The sequence below is a fragment of the Gopherus evgoodei genome, chromosome 8 (genome assembly GCF_007399415.2).
Source record: "Gopherus evgoodei ecotype Sinaloan lineage chromosome 8, rGopEvg1_v1.p, whole genome shotgun sequence".
NCBI classification, from domain to species: Eukaryota; Metazoa; Chordata; order Testudines; family Testudinidae; genus Gopherus; species Gopherus evgoodei.
Genome location: NC_044329.1, coordinates 58,215,598 through 58,242,579, shown reverse-complemented (window position 1 = coordinate 58,242,579; position 26,982 = coordinate 58,215,598). Strand labels below are relative to the sequence as shown.

The 26,982-nt window shown below is 43.5% G+C and overlaps 1 protein-coding gene across 1 annotated transcript in view; it reads left to right on the top strand.

The window, feature by feature from the left end:
* COLGALT2 (collagen beta(1-O)galactosyltransferase 2) overlaps nucleotides 1-26,982 on the top strand; it is a 101,170-nt gene that overhangs the window by 35,640 nt on the left and 38,548 nt on the right. Inside the window, exon 2 of the mRNA XM_030573867.1 lies at nucleotides 23,291-23,401. Within this exon, the coding sequence (XP_030429727.1) occupies nucleotides 23,291-23,401 (111 nt within the window). The remainder of the gene's footprint in view (nucleotides 1-23,290; nucleotides 23,402-26,982) is intronic.

Here is a 26,982-nt window from a genome sequence, read left to right as displayed (position 1 = left end):
CCCTTTCTGCCCCCAGAGGGTGCATGAGGGGTGTGGCAGGGGCTCAGGGCAGGGAGTTGAGGTGCAGCAGGGGATTGGGGTGCAGGCAGGGGGCTCAGGTGCAGGAGGGGTGTGAGATATGGCAGGGGGCTCAGGACAGGGAGTTGGGGGCAGCATGGGGTTGGGGTTCAGGCAGAGGCTCAGGACAGAGAGTTGGGGTGCTGCAGGGGGCTGGGGTGCAGGCAGGGGGCTCAGGGCAGGGGATTGGGGTGCAGAAGGGGTGTGGGATTCAGCAGAGGGCTCAGGGCAGGGAATTGGGGTGCAGCAGGGGGCTCAGGGCACGGGGTTGGCGTGTGGGGTGCAGGAGGGCTTTGGGGTGGCAGCGGCACCTGGGCCAGGGCAGGCTGCTGGCCTCAGTCTCGCTCTGCTCTGCTCCGGGAAGTAGCTGGAACCATGTCCCTGTGGCCCTTGAGGGAGGGGGACACAGGGCTCCGCGCGCTGCTTGCCACGCCTCCAGGTACGTTCCCCGAAGCTCCCATTCGCCTCAGTCTCCCCCACCTCCCCGGCCACAGGGATGTGGTTCCAGCTGCTTCAGGGAGTGGTGCAGGGCTCAAGGGGGCAATCCCACGGGTGTAGTTTGCCCACCCCTGGCCTGGAGGTAGGCTTGGGGGAGGGGGGCGCAGGCCACTTGGTGGGCCACAGGAAATAGCCCTGTGGGCCGCATGTTTGAGACCCCTGTTATAGACTAACAGATGTACTGGAGCATAAGCTTTCATGGGTGAATACCCCCTTCCTCAGACGCATGTAGTGGAAGTTTCCAGAGGCAGGTATAAATATGCAGGCAAGAATCAGTCTAGAGATAATGAGGTTAGTTCAGTCAGGGAGGATGAGCCCCTCTTCTAGCAATTGAGGTGTGAACACCAAGGGAGAAGAAACACAGCCCCCTTCCCGTGTATCTGTTCATATATTAAAGTTCCTTATCATGCATTAATTAAAGTCCCAGCACTTTCATTACACCCAGTACATATCTGGGTTCTGAAAAAGAAGTCATGATTTGAAAGTGAAAGCATTTCCTAATGCAGCTCCATGCAGACACTCTCTTTATTACCCCTTTGGCTGTCTGTCTGAAGCACAATTTACTGTCTGCTCTTGCATTCCTTTACGTCACATGTGGAGTTTGAAGTAGTTCTCTCCTCGAGGTGCTATATTTGTTTTTGTCCTCTGGAAGTATATTGTAACACCGCCCTGTACATTCTTTTACCCTATACAGTTCTGAGGGATACAAATCTTGTTTCTGGCTTCTTTGAGGCTATGTGCAGCTGCCATCACTGTCTGAAAAATCAGGAAGAGCCTGTTGATGGTTATTATATACCAGCATGTTTTCCTTTGGAAGAGTTGTTTGTTCAGTCTGAACAAACTCACCCGTACCCTGTAAAAGGACACTGTCATCTTAGAAACCATGGGCCAGATCCTCATCTGGTATAAACTAGCATTGTCAATACCATGCTGATTTACACCAGCTGAGGAACTATATTCTTAAGTGAACCATCTCCTTTTGTTATCAATAACACCTTTAATTATTAAAATTGAATATTAAAAAAAATAATTTATTTTCCCTAATATAGGTTGTTTGTTAGCTTGTCCCAAATCAACAAAAGCCACTTTTACTTTTGTTTGTAGTCAGTTTCTTAATTCTGTAATATTTGGGTTGCAAACTGCAGAGTTTGTGGTTTCTTAAAATTATTTTTAATACAGTATAGCCCAGGGGTTGGCAACCTTTCAGAAGTGGTGTGCCCAGTCTTCATTTATTCACTCTAATTTAAGATTTTGCATGCCAGTCATACATTTTAACATGTTTATAAGGTCTCTTTATATAACTCTATAATATATAACTAAACTATTGTTGTATGTGAAGTAAATAATGTTTTTAAAATGTTTAAGGAGCGTCAATTTAAAATTAAATTAAAATGCAAGATGGCCAGGACCTGGGCAGTGTGAGTACTACTGAAAATCAGCTCGTATGCGGCCTTTCATGGGTGAATACCCCCTTCCTCAGACGCATGTAGTGGAAGTTTCCAGAGGCCATAGGTTGCCTGCCCTGGTATAGCCTATGAGATTTAGGATTAAATTGTTATAGAAAGCAAAACAGTTTAAAAATCAAAACCATTCATTAAAATATTTTGCCTAGAGAGAGTCTCACAAAAATCTTGATGAAAAAATTGAATGTACGCAAAGCTCAGGTGCATCCTGTTAATCACGTACAGCAAATATCGTTGTTCAAAGTGAAATAAAGATAATCCTGAACTAGATATTCAGTAACAGTTTGCTGTATCAAAAGAATAACAGATATCCCTATTGACTTGAACTATCTTTCTTATTTTAGAAACAAGTAAAGGTTTTGCACTACAATAATCACAAGTGCAAAGCTTTTGATCTTTAATCTAAACTAGGAAAGAAACAAAACAGAAGCAGAAAACCAAGCGCAGCAAATTCTGTCTCAGGCAGAAACTGTTTGCCCTCCCCTTAACCCCTTGCCATCTAGAATGCGTGTGTGCAGGAATGTATATATAATTGTTCTGCCTTTTTCCCAGACAAACTGTAAAACCCACTTTATATTATGAGAATCTAAATGTTACACTTGTGGTACTATAAGATGTACGAGACTGATCTATAGATTTAAATGTTGAACTTTCATTAGGTGGATACATTTTTTTTGATAGCTGGAGGGAACATTCAAACTTTTGCAAAAAATATGAAAATCAGAAATGGAATGAGTTAAATTCTCTTTTCTCCAAATACCAAAGGTCCAGAGGGCATGATCCAAAGCAGTCAATGGAAAGTCTCCCATGGATTTCTGTGGGTTTTGGATTAGGTCCAATATGTGGATATTAGAAATTTTAATGAAGTTTTCTAGATTTTTCTGTTTTTTGGTATTCTTTATTTTAATTAGAACACCTGCTAATATTTTAGGGGGAGATTTCCACTGAAAATCAATGGGAGTTGGGTGCAGGAGATGTTTAGTTTCCAGAGCCAAAAATATCTTTTCAGTGTCCTCATATTTCATCTTGCCTCTTTCCACTTGATTATTCATCTGAGCAGTTTTATTGGTTAGTGTCTGATTTAGGCATTAAAGGAAACAAACCATCCCTCAAGAGCTTTGATAAAGGTAGCTATTGACTTATTAACATAGTTAACTGGTTCAGAGGTCAACAAAAGCCCTGGTCCTCCCAACTCTTGCAAATATAATTGACTTTACTCCCAGGAGTCATCCCTGTGAAGTCAAGCATGAACATAAGTGTTTTCAGGACCAGGGTCAAATTTTATGTGCATGTTGAATGGTCTCTAATGTAGGGGCAGTTTATGGAGAACATGGGGAGGACTGGAGCCAGAAGGGAAGGGGCCTGGAGTGAAGTGGCTGATGTTCCTATGGTTCATTTTCACCTGGGGATTTCCTTTACGCAAAGGAAATACATAGAGAACTAGTTTTTGGCCTCTAGAACACAGCAGATGTGAGGGGAGGATCAGAGGCCTCATTTGGATGGGCTACCTATGGGACATTGATGCCATTGTTATGTTTGTTTCTGAGATGTGACCTGTGCCAATGGAGCTTAATGACATTGAATACACTGGCCTGGATCTATTGTTAAAAAATATAAATCTTTTATACCAAAGTACTCTGAGAAATGGAATGGACACCCAAGAGGAACATCTGTAGGGCCAAGCTCCGGAAGGCTCTCCCTGCAGCAGAAACAAGTCACTGCGTGGAGGAAGGGAAGGATTTGATGAGGCCATAGTGGGGCACCTCATGCCAATGCATAGCTCATCTCTGTGTGGTGTCTAGGGTGACCAGATGTCCCGATTTTATAGGAACAGTCCTGGTTTTGGGGGCTTTTTCTTATATAGGCTCCTATTACCCCCCACTCCTGTCCTGATTTTTTACATTTGCTATCTGGTCACCCTAGTGGTGTCCCTCTGCAACAGGATTTGGGGGATGGTCAGGAGAGGGGCCAGTGCATCTGCTATCAAGATCCATTGGCCATATCCTGCTCCCTCTAGAGCAGGGGCACAATGCCTGCAGTGGCTGCTTGAGACTCCCCTTCAGATGTGGATAGTGTTACTATATTCAGCCATTCTTCATTACAGATTAAGATGGTATTTTTCCAGTTATATATTAAGAAGATGGTTCTTAGGGAGCAAGTTAATCTCCTCTTTCTCTCTATACCAAGCCCAGCCACACATGCACCTCCTGCTATGACAATCTGTGCAATAATAGTAAAGAGAGAGCCAAGAGTGTCTGAGATTTCTCCACCTGTGCCAAAACAATGAGCCCCCTGTGCATTTCAATATATGAATCATGCTCTCGTTTGTTTACAAGGCCTCTTAAGTGTCTACGTTTTGCTGCTGTCAGTGAAACACACCAACTACAAGCTTCTGAAGAACACGAAACATGGCTTATTGAAGAAACCTACTTGCATTCCTTTTCTCTGAGGTTACACTCTTGTATGGCTGCCCAGCCTGGGGAGTGTGTCTGTCCTTGCTGGCTCAAAACTTTCACAATCCTTCATTCACATAATCCCCTATGATTTACCTGAGACCCAAACTCTCTCTGCTTCAGGATTATCTTGAGACCTGGAGGGATACACTTAAAGGTGAAGAGTTAAAATGAAAACCAATTTATACTCAGCATTATGGCCTTAATTCAGCAAAACGCTCAAATCCATGAAAAAAGTTAAGCACATGCTTAAATTTCATGACTTCCATGGAATTTATGCATGGACTTATGTATGTTTTGCTGAATTGGAGCCTGTGGGCTGATGCCCTTACCCACTAGGCAAGGGAGTAATCAGTGGTGAAATAATAGCTATTGTGAAATCCATTGGCATTACTTGGCTAGCTGAATGTGTCCCCTAATGCATCACTGTTTCTGACACCATAGACAACCTGGGACTAATGGTATCTGTAACTTCACAGAAGAATGAATTCTGGGCTGTCTTAGCAAACCAGGCAGGAATGCTGGATTTCTCAAAGAACAAAGCAAATTTTAAAGGAGATGAATTGTTCTTTACCTGAGTCCCCTCCACAGCCTGGTGAGTAAGGGCATTCAGCCCACAGAGCTGGACTTCACTCACTTTTCCTTGCTACTCACCTTGACAGGTGCAGTGAACGTCATTTGACTTGCTGTATTACTGTGTAGACCGATGCTTCAGCTACCGTGGTGGGAGCAGAGGAATTATGATTAATCAACATTTGATAATATTATTTACTCCCCCCAATGGGCAAGGATGGTTTTGTAGCTGAAGTAAAGGACTGGGAATCAGGAGATCTGGATTCTATTCCCAACCCTGCCAAAGAGTTCTTGTGAGACACCGTGTAAATAACATAACCGCTCTTGGCTTTGGGTTCCCAGGTGTAAAACCTCATTTAGGTGCTGTTAGAGTTGTTATCTGGGTAGTATGCTGAGACCCCTAGGTAGAAGGTGGTGTAGCACTGATATTCCTGAAAAATGTGCTTGAGTCCACAAACTTACAGTAGCTGCTCCCTGTTAATTCTCTGCTTGCTCTTGGAAAAGTCTTCTCCCTGGGTTTCAGAAGTTTTAGCTATGTTTTGATATCTCTTTCTTTAGGAAACAAAAATTCTCTTCTAGTTTCTCTCCACTTTATAGTGTCCTAGTCAAGATTTGTCTTTGGTTTGCAGGGAGATGTGCCAGTTGGTTGTTTTGGGGATTTTTAAAATTCTGGCAGCAGTCTCACACCCCTAATGAAAAGACAGGAATAAATGACTTGTCTGTTCTTTATTTACCACTTGTTATGGGAATTCTAAAACCAAATTCATATTTGGCTCATATTAGGATTCTGTTGCTTTTTTTTTGGTTACTTTTGGGAGGACTAGTTGTATACCAGAAATAAACACAAAAATTTATCAGGACAGTGTGTTCGCCACTGGGCTTGTCTCTCCTCTCACACAGGTGAAGTTCCTCCTGATTGACATTATTCATGTGAAAGATGAATCAGGTCCTCTATAAATGCTCCATCTGTATAAGCCAAACTGTTTGGAGGCCCCATTAGCTTGAACAGGTCATATGAAGCAGAAGCTACGTAGCTCTGTACCTATCCTATGTTAGTTTATCCTAAACTATCATAATTAGAATTATATATTAAAAATCCTTCTGTTACCAAATAACATTGTAGATAATTAAAATTGAAATCATTTTAAAAAATCAAATGTACTTTTCATCAGTGACACTCATTTTAGTATTTTATGCTTTGTTAAAGTTGGGTTGTGAAACTAAGCCAGTCCGTTTTCAGGAATCACTAGTAAAATTCTCTGGCCTTTATTATGCAGGAGCTCAGACCAGATGATAATAATGATCTTTTTTGCTTTAAAATATATATATCCATGGGTTTCACTCTCTGCATACAGGTACTGATCCAAAGTCCGCTGAAGTCAATAGAAAGACTCCCATTGACTCCAGTGGGTTTTAGACCAGATTCACAATTAGCTCCACATTCTGCTCCTGTATCTTAGTGCAGTTGAAGGGCAATGCTTAAATGGAATAAAAATCTGGCTTTCGTTTAACTGTTGGCTTGAATAAAATCATGAAACATTTCCGTTGCTTTCAAGTTCTATAAAATCCTTCCTCTTCCTCCAGAATTGCAGAGAGTCCCTACTGTGGCGGGCTCCGTGCCATGCAGGTATTATAGACCTTCTATGACGCCTCCTCAACTCCTGCCCTCTGCTGCATTGGTTCTGCTGCCGGAAGGCACTGTGCACCCATTTGGGAGTGGCAGGATTTCTCCCAAGTGCTTTTTAAGATCACCTGTGCCAAGTAGCTTACCCAAATCCCCAAGCTCGATTTATGCAGGGCAAATTCAGGATTTGAGCATGCGAACAGATTAGGTGAGTGCACATCCAAATACCCTTTTGCTCCTGGAATCACCTGTTTTGTGTGTGCCAAGGACAGTTTGTTCAGTCACATACACAGTTTGTGGATATGGAAGGCTGTGCCCTAGTTTTGTGGGCATAACTTGGGCGAGTGACTTTGTCTATTTGTATCCGAGAGTTTTCTCTACCTTAAATCTGAGAATGTGGAGGAACACTTTAAGTGTAGCCTTCTTCAGTACTCCATTGCAAACAGGAAGGACCCTATATAACTATTTCTTTCAACAGCTAACCTGCCACAAATGGTTGAACCACTCCCCACCCCAGTTCACCTCCGCTCCAGCACTGCCATCCCCCGAGCATGCTGCAACTCCCCTTCTCCCTCCCAGGCTTGCTGCGTAAAAGTGCTGGGCGGGAGAGAGGGAGAAGCGAGTAGCAACGCGATCGGAGGAGCAAAGGTGAGCTGGGGCCGGCAGGCGCCTGGAGTAACTCTTGGTGAGGGGGGCAGGAAACCGCTCCCCGTCCCAGCTCACCTCCGCTCCACCGCTGCCACCTCCCGAGCATGCCACAACTCCCCTTCTCCCCCACCCACCAGGCTTACTGCAGGGGAGCAGAGGTGAGCTGGCGGGGGGGAAGGGGGGTGGAAATTTTTGAGGGCCTAGGGGCACCAAATTCGTTAATCCATCACTGCTTAGGAGATGAACGAAATGATTGAGTGCAGCCTTTCCATTGCTAGTTTCTGCAGCATGATTGTCATAAGGACCTCATTACAGGCCTAATACAACATCCATAGAAGTCAATGGAGACTTTCCATTAAATATACAGGACGACCTCAGAGTTAGGAACACCTGGGGAATGGAGGTTGTTGGTAACTGAAATATTTGTAACTCTGAACAAAATGTTATGGTTGTTCTTTCAAAAGCTTACAACTGAACATTGACTTAAGACAGCTTGGAAACTTTATTATGCAGAAGAAAAATGCTGCTTTCCCGTTATTTTTTAGTAGTTTGCGTTTAACGCAGCACTGAACTGTATTTGCATTTTTTGGGCAGGGGGTGGGGAGTGTCTCTTCTGCTGCGTGATTGTGTATTCCGGTTCCAAATGAGGTGTGTGGTTTACAGGTCAGTTCGTAACTCTGGTGTTCGTAACTCTTAAGTTCTACTGTAATGGCCTTTTGTATACAGCTCTAGGGTCTCAACCCTGCTTCTGTTGAAATGAATAGTAAAGCGCCAGTTGACTTACCAGTAATTTGTGCCAGATCAGGCTTTTGGTTAACAGTTCCACTATTTGATCTTTACTGTAAAAGGTCTAAGAACTTTTAAAGCAGTCGTGTAAAGAAAGAGAAGCTGCTCTTACCATTTTCTTCTATTTTGGAAAATCAGTTGCCTACTGTTGTTAATCTGTTTTCCAATATAATATTTTAAAACTACAGCGAACACCGTCAGTAAAAGCTCTTTCTCCCACCCTACCCAAGTGAAGAGTTAGGGAATATTAAATGCAGTAGGAAAACTACTGCAGGCCACTTGTGTTAGATTTTTCCACCGCATGTGTTACAATGCTGCATGGAATCTGGGAGGCCAAAAGGCACATAGTGTTCCTTCTGCCCGACAGTACCTTTCCTGCAGTGGTGAAAAACAGCAAAATATTCTCCTGTGCTCTTCCGACACCGCACTTGAGGTAAATAAACTGTAAATAATTTGAGAATTCAAAATAGGGTGCTAAAGGAGTGAAAAGCTGATGGAATTTTTTATACCTTCATTTTTTTTTCAGGGAGGGGGCAGAATTGCCACAACCTAAATTAACAAACACAAAAGCTAAGTTTAAAGAGATATTAGGCTAAAAATACTATGCAGTATTTATAGCAGCAATTTTCCTCACCCCTATCAGTAATACACTAATTAAATCTGTGACTGTTTTAAATGGCTTGTCTGCTTTCACCATCTGTGATACTTAGGGTTGGTTGAGGCTTTTGGATGGGGAGGTTGTACTTCACTTAGCTTGGACAGTGGGGGCTGAACTGCATAGCAAGATTAGATTGGTACAAGCTACGTTGTAAATTGAAACCAGTATAGTTGATGTTGATATAACTCCCCATGTGGATGCTCTTATTCCAGTGCAAGAGCGGCATTTTGGGTTTAGATTTCAATTCTTGGGAAGGGGTTTTAGTTAAACTGAAAAAAAGTCATTCAGATTGGATAAGAGTGTCTACACTGGGGAGTTATACTAGTACAATTGTACTAGTATAACTGGTAACATTTCCCGTGTGGACCAGGCCTGAAAGTAGAGTATCAGATTCACTTTTGTGACTTGTAAGCCCTGTAAGAGAATGTTTAACAATACGTATCTGTTAACCAAATCTAGATTTGGACTTTAAAATCTCCCCTTTAATGCAGGGGTGAATGACCTGACTTAACCCCTTCAAGAGAAAGGACATTCAATGTTAAAACTTCTACCCTTATTGATAGTCACAAGCAGAGCACGTTACTACTTGAATGGAGGGAATTGTCTGTCAAGTGTCTGATAGTGCACCGGACAGAACTACCATAGTCAGAGTGGGCCTATTTCTGTTGTACTAAATGGGAGTTTTGCTGTTGACTTCAATAAGAGCATCATCAGCCCTGTTATTGCCATAGCCTTAAAGCATTGAAGGCTGATCTAGAACCCTTGATGTCAGTGGGAGCCTTTTGAAAGGGGAAAATGATAGTCCAGGGTTTTTCCCTTTGCTCTGCACTGTTGCCCATTCTTGTGAGATCCATGATCACATCTCCCAGTATTTCATGCTTTACTTCAATCCCCAGCTACTGGAGCCATTTCATTATCATGCGCAAATTTTAGTGTTATGGTTTGGGGTGCAATCCAGACCAATGAGGGATTGTGTCACCACTTGCCCTGCAACCTTGGGTGCTTTACAATTAGGGCTGTCGCTTAATCGCAGTTAATTCATGTGATTAACTCAAAAAAATTAATTGTGCTTAAAAAAATTAATCACAGTTAATCGCAATTTTAATCTCACTGTTAAACCATAGAACACCAATTGGAAGTTATTAAATATTTTTGGATGTTTTTCTACATTTTCAAATACATTAATTTCAATTAAAACACAGAATACAAAGTATACACTGCTCACTTTATATTATTATTTTTATTACAAATATTTGCACTGTAAAAATAAGCAAAATAAATAGTATTTTTCAGTTCACATCATACAAGTACTGTATTGCAATCTCTTTATTGTGAAAGTGCAACTTACAAATGTTTCTTTTTTTTTGTTATATAACTGCACTCAAAACAAAACCATGCAAGACTTTAGAGCCTACAAGTCCACTCAGTCCTACTTCTTGTTCAACCAATCGCTAAGAGAAACAAGTTTGTTTACATTTATAAGAAATAATGCTGCCCACTTCTTATTTACAATGTCACCAGAAAGTGAAAATAGGCACGAGACTTTTGTTGCTGGCATTGCAAGGCATTTACGTGCCAGATATGCTAAACATTCATATGCCCCTTCATGCTTTGGCCACAATTCCAGACGAGATGCTTCCATGCTGATGACACTTGTTAAAAAAAATGGGTTAATTAAATTTGTGACTGAACTCCTTGTGGGAGAATTGTATGTTTTCTGCTCTGTTTTACCTGCATTCTGCCATATATTTCATGTTATAGCAGTCTCTGATGATGACTCAGCACATGTTCATTTTAAGAACCTTTTTGCTGCAGATTGACAAAAGGCAAAAAAAGTACCAATGTGAAACTTGATAGCTACAGCACTGGACCCAAGGTTTAAGAACCTGAGGTGCCTTCCAAAATCTGCGAGGGACAAGATGTGGAGCATGCTTTCTGAAATGTTAAAAGAGCGACAGCTTTCCGCAGGTGACATCTGACTCAGATGTTGAAAATGAACATGCATCAGTTCGCTCTGCTTTGCATTTTTATCGAGCAGAACCCGTCAGCATGGACACATGTCCTCTGGAATGGTGGATGAAGCATGCAGGGATATATGAATCTTTAGTGCATCTGGCTTGTAAATATCTTGTGACGCCGGCTGCAACAGTGCCATGCAAACTCCTGTTCTCACTTTCAGGTGACATTGTGAACAAGAAGCAAGCAGCATCGTCTCCTGCAAATGTAAACAAACTTGTTTGGCTGAACAAGAAATAAGACTGAGTGGACTTGTAGGCTCTAAAGTTTTACATTGTTTTATTTTTGAATACAGTTATTTTTTCTGCATAATTCTACATTTGTAAGTTCAACTTTCATTATAAAGAGATTGCACTATAGTACTTGTTTTAAGTGAATTAAAAATACTATTTCTTTTGTTTTTTACAGTGCAAATATTTGTAATAAAAATAAATATAAAGTGAGCACTGTACCCTTTGTATTCTGTGTTGTAATTGAAATTGTTATATTGGAAAATGTAGAAAACATCAAAAATTATTTAAATAAATGGTAGTCTATTATTAACAGCATGATTAATTTTTTTAATTGCTTGACAGTCCTGCTTACAATGCTTTGCTGCTGTAGCAGCCAGCTTGGACTCTCCTAACTAGCCTACCAGCATACAGGTCACACCCTGAAGTGTCTGTGTGCTAGACAGCCCTGGTTCAGCAGTTCTCATCCTAGCTGCCTGTCCACAGCTCCCTGGCCCTACTTTGGTTTCCACCAGGCTTGGTTACAACAAGGAAGGGGACCCAACACACTCTCAGTCCTGAATTCCCCCAAAACCGTGTGCTCTGCAAATGTCTAGCCCTCTCCTGGGCAGCTCAGAGAAATAATAAGATTCATTTGTTCTTGTAAAGAGACAAAAGCAGCTTATTAACCTAATTGCACTGTTTACCTAATACGTAAAAATAGACTTACATTGTGCTTGCCTGAAGAGCGAGATGGCCAGAGAATCAAATACACGTTCCGTTGTCTCGGGAAGATCTGTTTACCAACTTTCCTTCATATGCCTGTGTCATAAACAGATAGTTAAGGGTTAATGCCTCTTTTACCTGTAAAGGGTTAAGAAGCTCAGTAAACCTGGCTGACACCTGACCAGAGGACCAATAAGGGGACAAGATGCTTTCAAATCTTGGTGGAGGGAAGTCTTTGTTTGTGCTCTTTGTTTTGGGTGGTGTTCGCTCTTGGGACTAAGAGGGACCAGACGTCAATGCAGGTTCTCCAAATCTTTCTGAATCAGTCTCTCATGTTTCAAAATTGTAAGTAATAGCCAGGCAAGGCGGATTAGTCTTATTTTTGTTTTCTCAACTTGTAAATGTTCCTTTTTTGCTGAGAGGATTTTACCTCTGTTTGCTGTAACTTTGAACCTAAGGCTAGAGAGGGTTCCTCTGGGCTATATGAATCTGATTACCCTGTAAAGTATTTTCCATCCTGATTTTACAGAGATTATTTTTTTTACTTTTCTTTCTTTAATTAAAAGCTTTCTTTTTAAGAACCTGATTGATTTTTCCTTGTTTTAAGATCCAAGGGGATTGGATCTGAACTCACCAGGGATTGGTAGGGGGAAAAGAGGGGAGGTGGTTAATTTCTCCTTGTTTTAAGATCCAAGGGGTTTGAATCTGTGTTCATCAGGGAATTGATGAAGCCTCTCAAGGCTGCCCAGGGAGGGGAAGGTTTTGAGGGGGACAAGAAGTGATCCAGACACTGAAATTTCTGGGTGGTGGCAGAGTTACCAGATCTAAGCTAGTAATTAAGCTTAGAAGTGTCCATGCAGGTCCCCACATTTGTATCCTAAAGTTCAGAGTGGAGAAGGAACCTTGACAGCCTGGTTTAAACACACTTTATTAATAAGTCCAGCATATATCCACAACTCTTAATACACACTGCATCCATACATCACCCAAGAATATTAATGATCAGTGAGTTATTAGTTTTCAAATGATATCTCATAAGGCATATTTTGTAATAAGATTGTTACAGCAGTTTGTAGGGTATGAATGACCGGTGCTTATGGTCACTCAGCTTACTGCCTTTTTTAAATGAAAATTTCTAGCCCTCGTGGTTGCAGAGAATATCTTGAAAACATGACCAGAGTGCACCCTAGAGGCTGAGAAACCAGAAGAACAAGTTTCTTATTTTTTTAAAACAACTCATGGCTTATCAGCCAATCTCATGGTTTTGGGGGGGCTCAAATCATGATTTTTGATCGTCTGGGATTGGCAATATTGTATAGATTATTCTACTACACTTTAGGTAAATCAAAGGACGGGAATGGCTAAGATGGTCCAGTGAGTTCATCAGCATGGCCCTAGGCCACTCTGCTCTTTCATACAGCGATGCAAGCCATGCAGACTAAAGGTCCCAGCATGCAGTGCTCCATCTCTAGCTAAGCCGCTCAGTTAGTCTGACCAATTGGATCAGGATGGGGCATTGTATGCTGGGAACTATAGTTCTGTGCCAGCATGGCCATATTAACAATGGAGTTAGGGACTCTTGCCATCTGCTCCATGGGATGCAAATTTGGTGGAATTCCTGAAAACTTGTTTTCATGCAGCACTCGGGCAGAATCTGGGTGCCCGATTTAGGATCTGTAGCTATCTGTAGAGTTTGATTTTGTTTTTACTACTTTACACCAGCAGGGGGCAGTCCAGTCACCATTCTTAATGTGACCTTATGGCTGGTCACTGTAGAACTTTGAGGATTGTTTGCTGTCTACATACTGGGTGTAAACTGTGCTGAAATTTTGAACTTAGAAGTTGTCTGTCACCATGAAACTCCACTGAAAGCTGGGGTAAGGGCAACACCAGTATGCCCAAGCAAATGCTGTTTAAAAAAAAAAAAATCAAGCTGTTTTCTCAGTGTCTGTTTTCAAAAGAGGCTTGTTTAGTGCAGAGCTGCATTAGGATGAGTTTTTTAAATGTCAATAGTTTGAGCACAAAGAGGGCTCCTCTACAATGGAGAATATTGTGTGTAACTGAAGCATTAGGACTGGCTAGTGTGAAATTGTGCATCCTCGCAATGAGTCCGCTGTCACTTGCATTTATCTCTGCGCCACCACAGAGCATTCTAGTAAATTAATCCATGTTTGTTCAGAGAAACCAAGTACAGCATATGCTTTTCACAAATTGCCCTCAACCTCCTTCTGGCAGGAACTGTTTCTGTAGGGGAGAGTATAACCCATTCTCCATGGCCATTCAGTGCACCACCTCAGACAGCCAGTTAGGAAGCAAATGATGGTGGTGTTTTTTGTGATGTGGACACCTCTGTGCTCTTGGAGTTGGACTGAGACTATTAGATGCCTTTCCCTTATGCCACGGAAAACAATGGGAGAGTAATCTCTAAATTAGAATTGGAGAGCTGAGGTTAAAAGGCTTTGGATCGTATTACCAATCTGCAACCTACTGGATGTCCCATTCTCCCCTACAAGGTGACTGTGGCAGAGATTGTTCGTTTGATTACAGAAAAGTAGAGTTTATAAGGGAAACTCCTGTAGAAACAGTAGAAACCTGTGTTGATGTTTTGTTTGGTGGTTTGGTTTTTATGCAGTGGTTGTCATAAAATAGTCAAGATTTCCCCACTGTTTCCAGACAGAGATACTGGAGACACCACAGTCACTTCTTATCCCAAGGACAGATGCATACTGCTGTGGTAAGATACTACTGTGTGAAAACAATCGGTAAATGCTGACTTTTAATGGTGTTGAATGTAAATAGTTCTGAGAACAATAACAAAAATAGCTGTTGGGAATGGCCAATTTTTGAAGCTCTAAATTGGAAAAAGTAAAGGTTTGCCAAATTGCTAGTCACCGAGCATGTGTGATCCAAGAAGTGACTAACTTTGTTGTGTTTGAGAGTTTAAGGCTTATAAATGCCACTGGATGGACACACCTGGAGACTGAAATCCTTTATCTGAGCCAAATCCCTGTCTCAGTGAAGTCACTGGCAAAACTCCAGTGGGAACAGGATTTAGTCCCTAACCCACAGAGCAGGTACAGCATAAGCTCCAGCTATGCAGGCTTCCCTCTAGTGACCTCTCTGATGACCTAGCGATTCCACCAGCTTCCATTTCATTTCACCCCTCAGCCTTCCTTTGGCGAGTGCCAGCTAGTGCAGCTTTTTATGGAGGCTTTTGTGAAGAGGACGCTTGTCCAGTAGAACTGGACCAAGATCACAAATGTATTTTTGTCACATAAACTGGTGTTTGTGTTGATCGCAATGTTTTATGAAAAACCCCAGCAATTAGTGTATGCACAAGTCAAATGTTTGTACCAAAATGGAGCACTTTTTGAAAATAATGCGGAGCACTGCATGCTGAACATGTGGTCTGTGTGCGCTGGCACCTCTCTCAAAAACGAGGATAGTTATGGAGCTCATTGTAGAACTCCATAGGCCCCTATAGTTGCATCCCTACACTAACAGACAGTATGGGCAGAGTTCTGTCTCCACACTTGGGCTGGAGCAAGCAAGGAGATGCTATTGATATAAATGTGAATTAGCTGCTAATGAGGGAGTTGCTGTAACTCTGTAAAACACAGCCTATGGGCTTGGCTACACTCAAAACTCCAAAGCACTGTCGCGGGAGCGCTCCCGCGGCAGTGCTTTGAAGTGCGAGTGTGGTCGCAGTGCCAGCGCCGGGAGAGAGCTCTCCCAGCACTGCAGGTATTCCACCTCCCCATAGGGATTAGCTTACAGCGCTGGGAGCCACGCTCCCAGCTCTGGGGCACTGTTTACACTGGCGCTTTACAGCACTGTAACCTGCTGCGCTCAGGGGGGTATTTTTTCACACCCCTGAGCAAGAAAGTTGCAGCGCTGTGAAGTGCCAGTGTAGCCAGTGTCTGTCTGCTTAACCCGTAAGGACGTCTGTTCAGCTAGCCAGCGTTTATTTCCAGCCTCCAAGAACAGACCTCATGTCTGTAGATCAACAGCTGGGAAAGGGAACTTTCTCTCGTATTAATTTTTTTTAAAGGAAATTGCTTTTCCTTTGTTAATGACTATCTCAATATCTTCCTACTTCCTTCGCTTTTCACTCCCCATGAACATCGATGCTGCTGACATTTTGGGGTTGTGTAGTTCTTAGGGCTGAGTGGAGAAAGAGTCCACGCTTGCCTTTGGCGTCAGGGCCGTCCTTAGGATTTATGGTGCCCTAGGCGGGATTATTAAACTGGTGCCCCTAGGCGTGTCTTGCTCTTAGCAACACAAACATAAGCTTACACTAGTGGAAAACTTGCCACATGCATGTTATTAAAACCAGTTTAACTTAGTTAAGCACATTGTAATGCTGATGGACTAGCACTGAAGAAGTAGCACTATAGAAAAAATTCTGATTTGAGGTGAATGCCTGGCTGCGAAGATGGTGTCGCCAGGAGGGCTTTGGCTTCCTCGACCACGGGATGCTATTCGAGGAAGGACTGCTAGGAACAGATGGCGTTCACCTTTCGAAGAGGGGAAAGGCCTTATTTGCGCACAGACTGGCTAACCTAGTAAGGAGGGCTTTAAACTAGGTTCGACGGGGACAGGTGAGCAAAGCCCACAGGTAAGTGGGGAACAAGACCTGGGAGATGGGTTGGAAACAGGAGCGAGCACGGGCTATAATGGCAGAGAGGAAGGAGGGTCAGGGCGAAGCTGGGAGGCAAGATCAAACCAGTATCTTAGATGCCTATATACAAATGCAAGAAGTATGGGTAATAAGCAGGAAGAACTGGAAGTGCTAATAAATAAATACAACTATGACATTATTGGCATTACTGAAACTTGGTGGGATAATACACATGACTGGAATGTTGGTGTGGATGGGTATAGTTTGCTCAGGAAGGATAGACAGGGGAAAAAGGGAGGAGGTGTTGCCTTATATATTAAAAATGTACACACTTGGACTGAGGTGGAGATGGACATAGGAGACGGAAGTGTGGAGAGTCTCTGGGTTAGGCTAAAAGGGGTAAAAAACACAGGTGATGTCGTGGTGGGAGTCTACTACAGGCCACCTAATCAGGTGGAAGAGGTGGATGAGGCTTTTTTCAAACAACTAACAAAATCATCCAAAGCCCAAGATTTGGTGGTGATGGGGGACTTCAACTATCCAGATATATGTTGGGAAAATAACACCGCGGGGCACAGACTATCCAATAAGTTCCTGGACTGCATTGCAGACAACTTTTTGTTTCAGAAAGTTGAAAAAGCTACTAGGGGGGAAGCTGTTCTAGACTTGATTTTAACAAATAGGGAGGAACTTGTTGAGAATTTGAAAGTAGAAGGAAGCTTGGGTGAAAGTGATCATGAAATCATAGAATTTGCAATTCTAAGGAAGGGTAGAAGGGAGTACAGCAAAATAGAGACAATGGATTTCAGGAAGGCGGATTTTGGTAAGCTCAGAGAGCTGATAGGTAAGGTCCCATGGGAATTAAGACTGAGGGGAAAAACAACTGAGGAAAGTTGGCAGTTTTTCAAAGGGACGCTATTAAGGGCCCAAAAGCAAGTTATTCCAATGGTTAGGAAAGATAGAAAATGTGGCAAAAGACCACCTTGGCTTACCCTTGAGATCTTGCGTGACCTACAAAATAAAAAGGCGTCATATAAAAAATGGAAACTAGGTCAGATCACGAAGGATGAATATAGGCAAATAACACAGGAATGCAGAGGCAAGATTAGAAACGCAAAGGCACAAAATGAGCTCAAACTAGCTATGGGAATAAAGGGAAACAAGAAGACTTTTTATCAATACATTAGAAGCAAGAGGAAGACTAAGGACAGGGTAGGCCCACTGCTCAGTGAGGAGGGGGAAACAGTAACGGGAGACTTGGAAATGGCAGAGATGCTTAATGACTTCTTTGTTTCAGTCTTCACTGAGAAGTCTGAAGGAATGTCTAGTATAGTGAATGCTTACGGGAAGAGGGTAGGTTTAGAAGAGAAAATAAGGAAAGAGCAAGTAAAAAATCACTTAGAAAAGTTAGATGCCTGCAAGTCACCAGGGCCTGATGAAATGCATCCTAGAATACTCAAGGAGTTAATAGAAGAGGTATCTGAGCCTCTAGCTATTATCTTTGGGAAATCATGGGAGACGGGGGAGATTCCAGAAAACTGGAAGGGGGCAAATATAGTGCCCATCTATAAAAAGGGAAATAAAAACAACCCAGGAAACTACAGACCAGTTAGTTTAACTTCTGTGCCAGGGAAGATAATGGAGCAGGTAATCAAAGAAATCATCTGCAAACACTTGGAAGGTGGTAAGGTGATAGGGAATAGCCAGCATGGATTTGTAAAGAACAAATCGTGTCAAACTAATCTGATAGCGTTCTTTGATAGGATAACGAGCCTTGTGGATAAGGGAGAAGCGGTGGATGTGATATACCTAGACTTTAGTAAGGCATTTGATACAGTCTCGCATGATATTCTTATAGATAAACTAGGAAAGTACAATTTAGATGGGGCTACTATAAGGTGGGTGCATAACTGGCTGGATAACCGTACTCAGAGAGTAGTTGTTAATGGCTCTCAATCCTGCTGGAAAGGTATAACAAGTGGGGTTCCACAGGGGTCTGTTTTGGGACCGGTTCTGTTCAATATCTTCATCAACGATTTAGAAAGTACGCTTATTAAGTTTGCGGACGATACCAAACTGGGAGGGATTGCAACTGCTTTGGAGGACAGGGTCAAAATTCAAAATGATCTGGACAAATTGGAGAAATGGTCTGAGGTAAACAGGATGAAGTTCAATAAAGATAAATGCAAAGTGCTCCACCTAGGAAGGAACAATCAGTTTCACACATACAGAATGGGAAGAGATTGTCTAGGAAGGAGTATGGCAGAAAGAGATCTAGGGGTCATAGTAGACCACAAGCTTAATATGAGTCAACAGTGTGATACTGTTGCAAAAAAAGCAAACATGATTCTGGGATGCATTAATAGGTGTGTTGTAAACAAGACACAAGAAGTCATTCTTCCGCTTTACTCTGCGCTGGTTAGGCCTCAACTGGAGTATTGTGTCCAGTTCTGGGCACCGCATTTCAAGAAAGATGTGGAGAAATTGGAGAGGGTCCAGAGAAGAGCAACAAGAATGATTAAAGGTCTTGAGAACGTGACCTGTGAAGGAAGGCTGAAGGAATTGGGTTTGTTTAGTTTGGAAAAGAGAAGACTGAGAGGGGACCTGATAGCAGTTTTCAGGTATCTAAAAGGGTGTCATCAGGAGGAGGGAGAAAACTTGTTCACCTTAGCCTCCAATGATAGAACAAGAAGCAATGGGCTTAAACTGCAGCAAGGGAGATTTAGGTTGGACATTAGGAAAAAGTTCCTAACTGTCAGGGTAGTTAAACACTGGAATAAATTGCCTAGGGAGGTTGTGGAATCTCCATCTCTGGAGATATTTAAGAGTAGGTTAGATAAATGTCTGTTAGGGATGGTCTAGACAGTATTTGGTCCTGCCATGAGGGCAGGGGACTGGACTCGATGACCTCTCGAGGTCCCTTCCAGTCCTAGAGTCTATGAGTCTATGAGAATGATGCAAATAATATAATTTTTTTAATTTGTCAACATTTTATTGGAAATTTCTGTGAAGAGGTATTGAAACAAGGATTTGTTTTTAATTAAAAGCAATCTTTCTGGCTTTTTTGGCTGCAAAATCAGTAATAATATCATCGTATGACAAAGACAAAGTGATGTCTTGTTTGACTGCAAGAATAGCAAGACCAGTCAAGTTTCCTGACCCCTTGTAGAGCAGAGATAGTTTTTAATGAGCTTTAGTTTTCAGAAACTCCGTTCTCCTGATGCCACTCTTACAGGAATTGTCAATAGAATACGAGTGGCAATGTACACATTAGGATATATGTCAACAAGTTTGCTGGTATGAGTAAACTGTACAATGTCCATCATTGATTTTGCATGTGGCAGCACTGATGACAGTGTCCTCAATTCTTCATACAGTTCAAGTTCATTTAAATCAAAATGATCGCTGTGCTTCAGGAGGCTTTCAGTGCACCTGCGTACTGGCTGGCAGACAAGCATCTGCCGAAATGCCACCGAATTTCAGTGGCATTTCGGTGGATCCTCGTCCACTGCCACAGTCCTTCATCTGGCACCCGCCAGACAAAAAAGGTTGGGGACCACCGCTCTAGGTTCTTGCACTTTGTCATTAGTTGCTCTTGTTTTCCTATTTCGTTGAATTTAGTCCTGCTCAGCCCGCTACCAGCTGAGTGAATGGAACCCCAGGCCGACAGTGGGTTGAGTGGCTCAGCCGGGGTCTCAGCCACCAGCTTGCTCAGCCCGCTGCCAGCCTGGGGTTCCTTGGGGATCCCCAGGCCAGCAGCAGGCGCTGAGTGGGGCTGGTGGCCGAGACCCCGGGTGGCAATGGGGCAGCAACCGGAACCCCAGGGCAGCGATGGGCTGAGCCGCTAAGCCCACCACTGTGTGCCATCAAAAATCAGCTCGCTCGCCACCTTTGGCACATGTGCCATAGGTTGCTGACCCCTGCTCTATACACTAGTAAGGAGATGAGCATATTACAGTTGTTGGAGGGCTCTATTTAGCAGTAATAGGGCTATAGAAAAGTCAGTCAGCGTTTTTTGTTTCTCTGATGAAAACTGGCCCACGCCCTTCCCCATACCAAACTTGTCACAAATAATTGTCAACAACTTAATTTTCTGTTTTTTGGCTAAGATACTGATTTTTTTTAAAAATAATATTGAAATTGAATTCAGGATTGTTAGCAAGCATTTTTGGCAAACAAATTTGTTAAATGACAATCTAAATGGCAACGCAGTACTGCTTTCAGGCTTGGCTCACCCCCCAGCATGCTGGTCCAACAGCTGCAGTAGAGGAGGAGATAGGTGGAAAACTGCAGGACCCCAAAATCCACCTCTTGGGGTGCAGAGTGGCAACAGCAGCAGCAAACCCTCAGGTCTGATCACACACCAATGGGCACCACCGCCAGCCCAACAGACCATAGCTTTGTATTATATAGGTACCAGTTACCCCCACCAAGGGTGACCAGACAGCAAATGTGAAAAATCGGGACAGGGGTGGGGGGAATAGTAGCCTATATAAGAAAAAGACCCAAAAATTGGGGCTGTCCCTATAAAATCGGGACATCTGGTCACCCTACAGGTGAGTTCCTTCCCCCACCCCTTCCCAGAGACCCCAGGAGCCAATCCCCTCCCTCAGACTGTGCTGCATTCGGCTCTCTCTAGGACCCAGCAGCCCTGCTCTTACATGCTCCACTGCTTCCCATCTGTCTGGGCTCCTGGCGGAGTGGTGCCCCCAGACCTAGTGGTGCCCTAGGTAGCTGCCTGTTCTGCCTATGGCTAAGGACAGCCCTGGTTGGCGTAAGTGAGAGAGCAGCCTCATGGTAATAAAGGGGCTGGCTCAACACCAGAGGTTCAAGTCCCCTCTCCAGACAACAGTCAAATCCTCTTCTCCCTTCCATGTACTCAGCAGGATAGAAAAATTGCGGGATGTTGTCAAAGGCACAAAGGGGAGTTAGGTTCCTACATAACCTGTCTTGACCATATTGTGTGCCTAACTCTCCCCTGAAAACCTCCCCTCTCATCAGGACTAACTAGGACCTTGTAGAATGTGAAGGGAGGCGCACTTGGAAGCTCTTAGGGGAAGGCATGTCTTTTTGTTCTATGTCTATACAACGCCTACCACAATGGGGGCCTGTCCCACGACTCGGGCTCCCCAGTGCTACCGCAACACAAATGATTGCTAATGCAAGGCCACTAAAAAGAGTGCTCTGATGTTTTAGGAATGTGGATTGTAAATGTTAGACAACCCTTGAAGCTATTGGTGCAGCTGGCTAAAACCACTACTGTCTTTTGTTACAGGTCATGGCTTTTTATATTCATTGAGGAAAACCAGGAGCACCAATAAGACTCTTAGGATTGGCACTGGGCTATTACAGACTCCAGTCTGTAAGGTTTCCTGCAAAAGACCCAATCATAGTAAATTGCATTGGAAATAGAGCAATAGGGAAGTGGTGCTCAGGTTAGGGAGCATGAAGGGCTGAATCTACCCTGCTGAGATTTGATTCCAGTGGGGCTATTTTGTACCCAATTCTTTAAACACGAGTTGTGCATACATGCAACCTCAGAAAAGTAGGTGTCAGAAACAGTTGAAGAAGCCACTGGCCTTCTCCAATGGACTCCTGAGCTCTGGGACCCTCCCACCGTACAGGGTCTTAGATCCAGGGCTCCAGCCTGAGCCCTAATGTCTACACTGCAATTAAACAGCTCCTGAGTCTGAGCTTTTAGCCTGGGCCAGCTGACAGTTTTTAATTGCAGTGTAGACATACCTGGACAGGTGCTGCAGAGGGAATCCCATGAGGGGAATCCTAAGGGGGGGGGTTGAATGGATTTGTTTGTATGTCTCTTAGCAGGATTTGGAACTATACACACACTTCCAGTGCAGATTATATGAGCTTCTGGCAGGCCTAATCTGTCCTAGGCTAGGACAGGAGGAAAGTTACAGGGGTGCCAGCCAGCATACAGGTGCACTTTACTATTTATACACAATGTATGTCCACCCATTTGAGGGCATTTCTTTGTCAAGAAAGAATCTGGTGTCATAACTCTAGTCCCAGATTTGGAACTTAGCGTCCAAAATATGGGGGTTAGCATGAAAAACCTCCAAGCTTAGTTACCAGCTTGGACCTGGTACTTGCTGCCACCACCCAAAAAATTAGAATGTTTTGGGGCACTCTGGTCCCCCCGAAACCCTTCCCTGGGGACCCCAAGACCCAAACTCTTGAGTCTCACAACAAAGGGAAATAAATCTTTTCCCTTCCCCCCTCCAGGTGCTCCTGGAGAGATACACAGACACAAGCTCTGTGAATCTAAACAGAGGGAGTCCACCCTCTGTAATTCCAATCCTGGAAACAAAAGCACTTTCCTCTTCACCCAGAGGAAATGCAAAATCAGACTAGTAAATCCAACACACACAGATCTCCCTCTGACTTCTTCCTCCCACCAATTCCCTGGTGAGTACAGACTCAATTTCCCTGAAGTTTCCCAGAAAAGAAAAACTCCAATAGGTCTCAAAAAGAAAGCTTTATATAAAAAAGAAAGAAAAATACATACAAATAGTCTCTCTGCATTAAGGTGACAAATACAGGGTCAATTACTTAAAAGAATATTGAATAAACAGCCTTATTCAAAAAGAATACAATTCAAAGCACTCCAGCAACTATAGACATGTAAATACATGATCTCTGTACTCACAACTTGGAAACAGAAGATTAGAGAGCAGGAAATAGAAATCACTCCTCATAGCTGAGAGAGCATCAGGCAGAAGAAAAAAAAAAAACAGACACAAAACTCCCTCCACCCAGAGTTGAAAAAATCCTGTTTTCTGATTGGTCCTCTGGTCGGGTGTTCAGATTACTTCTTTCCAGGTGAAAGAGATGTTAACCCTTAGCTATCTGTTTATGACATCTGGTCCTACTCTGTCCAGCCTGTGCCTGCTAGTCAGATGCTACATTAATGGGATTCTTTGTGCCCTTATTTCTCCAGGGCAGCCACTGACCATAACGTTGATAACACCACAGAGATCCTCAGAGAGTGGCTGAAGAATGTGCAAAAACTGTATCATTATGTGGAGTGGAGACCTATGGAGGAGCCTCAGTGAGTATCATGGCCAGTGATTTTCTAAACAATTTGAGGGTTTCAATATCAAGATTATAGAAATCTTTAAACCAATGGTGGTTTAAACAAAAGATTGTTGCAGGATTTACACTCAGATTCTTTAAGGCTCTGTCTCAGCAAAGCACTTAAGCACATCTTTAACAGTGGGAATACTCATGTGTTTAAAGTTAAGGACTTTGCTGGATGGGGACCCATCAGCAGAAAGCAGTTCTATTCAGTCATTTCCCATCTGAGCCTGCCTTCCTTGCACACCCAAAAGATCTCCCCAATAGGAAAAACAAATTAAAGATTGATTCCTTATTTTCCAGGAGACTCGCAGAAACATGCTTCATCTCCCCAACCCTGGTCAAAACTCTGTCCCTGGCTTTCAATATTCTGTAATTTTCCATCCAGGGAATTAGTGCAAGCCCCAGGAAGGAATCTTGAGGGAAACTATTATTTACTTAGAATCATAAAAGATTAGGGTTGGGAGAGAGACCCTAGGAGATCATCTACTCCAGTCCCCTGCTCAAAGCAGGACCAACCCTAACTAAATCATCCCACCCAGGGCTTTGTCAAGCCAGGCCTTGAAAACCTTTAAGGATGGAGATTCCAACACCTCCCTAGATAACCTATTCCAGTGCTTTACCACCCTCTTAGTGAAATAGTTTTTCCTAATATCCAACCTAAACCTTCCCCACTGCAACTTGAAACCATTGCTCCTTGTTCTGTCATCTGCCACCACTTTGAACAGCCTAGCTCCATCCTCTTTGGAACCCCTTTTCAGATAGTTGAAGGCTGCTATCAAATCCCTCTCATTCTTCTTTTCTGCAGACTAAATAAGCCCAGTTCCCTCAGCATCTTTTCATAAGTCATGTGCTCCAGCCCCCTAATCATTTTCATTGCTCTCCTCTGGACTCTCTACAATTTGTCCACATCCTTTCTGTAATGAGAGGCCCAAAACTGGACACAATACTCCACATGTGGCCTCACCAATGCCAAATAGAGAGGAATAATCACTTCCCTCGATCTGCTGGCAATGCTCCTACTAATGCAGCCCAATATGCCGTTAGCCTTCTTGGCAACAAGGGCACACTGTTGACTCATATCCAGCTTCTTGGCCACTGTAATCCCTAGGTCCTTTTCTGCAGAACTGCCGCTTAGCCAGTTGGTCCCCAGCTTGTAACAGTGCATGGGATTCTTCTGTCCTAAGTGCAGGACTCTGTACTTGTCCTTGTTGAACCTCATCAGATTTCTTTTGGCCCAATCCTCAAATTTGTCTAGGTTACTCTGGACCCTATCCCTACCCACCAGCATATCTACCGCTCCCCCCATCTTAGTGTCATCTGCAAACTTGCTGAAGGTGCAATCCATCCCAGCATCCAGATCATTAATGAAGATGTTGAACAAAATCGGCCCCAGGACCGACCCCTGGGGCACTTCACTTGATGCCGGCTGCCAGCTAGACATCAAGCCATTGATCACTACCCGTTGAGCCCGACGATCTAGTCAGCTTTCTATCTACCTTATAGTTCATTCATCCAATCCATAGTTTTTAAGTTGCTGGCAAGAATACTGTGGCAGACCATATCAAAAGCTTTGCCAAAGTCAAGAGGTATCACATCCATCGCTTTGCCCATATGCACAGAGCCAGTTATCTCATCATACAAGGCAATCAGATTGGTCAGGACTGACTTGCCCTTGGTGAATTCATATTGACTGTCCCTGATCACCTTCCTCTTCTCCAAGTGCTTCAAAAAGGATTGTTTGAGGACCTGCTCCATGATTTTTCCAGGGACTGAAGTGAGGCTGACCAGTCTGTAGTTCCCTGGATTCTCCTTCTTCCCTTTTTTAAAGATGGGCATTATATTTGTCTTTTTCCAATTGTCCGGGACCTCCCCCAATCGCCACGAGTTTTCAAGGAAAATGGTCAATGGCTCTGCAATCACATCAGCCAACTCCCACAGCACCCTCGGATGCATTAGTTCTGGACCCATGCATGCACTTGTGCATGTCCAGATTTTTCTAATAGTCCTTCACCTGTTCTTTCACCACTGAGGGCTGCTCACCTTCTGCCCATATTGTGCTGCCCAGTGCAGCAGTCTGGGAGCTGACCTTGTCTGTGAAGACCGAGGCAAAAAAAGCATTGAGTACTTCAGCTTTTTCCACATCATCTGTCACTAGTTTGCCTCCCCCATTCAGTAAGGGTCTCACACTTTCCCTGACCTTCTTGTTGCTAACATACCTGTAGAAACCCTTCTTGTTACCCTTCACATCCCTTGCTAGCTGCAACTCCAATTGTGCCTTGGCCTTCCTGATTATACTCCTGCATGCTCGATCAGTATTTTTATACTCCTTATTCATCTGTCCAAGTTTCTACTTCTTGTAAGCTTCCTTTTTGTGTTTAAGCTCACTGAAGATTTCTCTGTTAAGCCAAGCTGGTCGCCTGCCATATTTGCTATTCTTTCTGCACATCAGGACAGTTTGTTCCTGCACCCTCTTTAAAATACAGCCAGCTCTCCTGGACTCCTTTCCTCCTCATATTAGCCTCCCAGGGGATCCTGCCCATCAGTTCCCTGAGGGAGTCAAAATCTGTTTTTCTGAAGTCCAGGGTCCATATTCTGCTGCTCTCCTTTCTTCCTTTCGTCAGGATCCTGAACTTGACCATCTCTTGGTCCCTGCTGCCCAGGTTACCACTCATTTCTACTTCCCCTACCAGTTCTTCTCTGTTTGTGAGCAGCAGGTCAAGAGGAGCACAGCCCCTAGTTGGTTCCTCCAGCACTTGCTCCAGGAAGTTGTCCCCAACACTCTCCAAAAACTTCCTGGATTGTCTGTGCACTGCTGTATTGCTCTCCCAGCAGATGTCAGGGTGATTGAAGTCCCTCATGTCATTTTGAAACTTCTGTTGTCTGAAAAAAGCCTCGTCTACCTCATCCTCCTGGTCTGGTGGTGTATAGCAGACGCCTTGTTGCTCTCACCTCTAAACTTAACCCAAAGATTCTCAACAGGCTTTTCTCCAGTTTCATACTGGAGCTCTGAGCAATCATACTGCTCCCTTACATACAGCAATACTCCTCCATCTTTTCTCCCACGCCAGTCCTCCTGAACAGTTTATACCTGTCCATGACAGTGCTCCAGTCATGTGAGTTACCACACCAACTCTTATTCCAATCAGATCATAGTTCCTTAACTGTGCCAGGACTTCCAATTCTTCCTGCTTCTTTCCCAGGCTTCTTGCGTTCATGTACAGGCACCTAAGAAAACCAGCTGATTGCCCTACTTTCTCAGTATGAATCAGGATGCCTCCCCTGTTGCACCTTCTCCTTGTTTCCTCCCAGTATCCCACTTCCCCACTTACCTCCAGGCTTAGGTCACCATCCTCCAGTGAACCTAGTTTAAAGCCCTCCTCACTAGGTTAACCAACCTGCCTGCGAAGATGCTCTTCCCTCTCTTGGTTAGGTGGATTCCATCTTTTCCTAGCAATCCTTCTTCCTGGAACAACATCGCATGGTCAAAGAATCCAAAGTCCTCTCTCCGATATCACCTGCCTTACCACACATTTACCTCCACAATTTGATGGT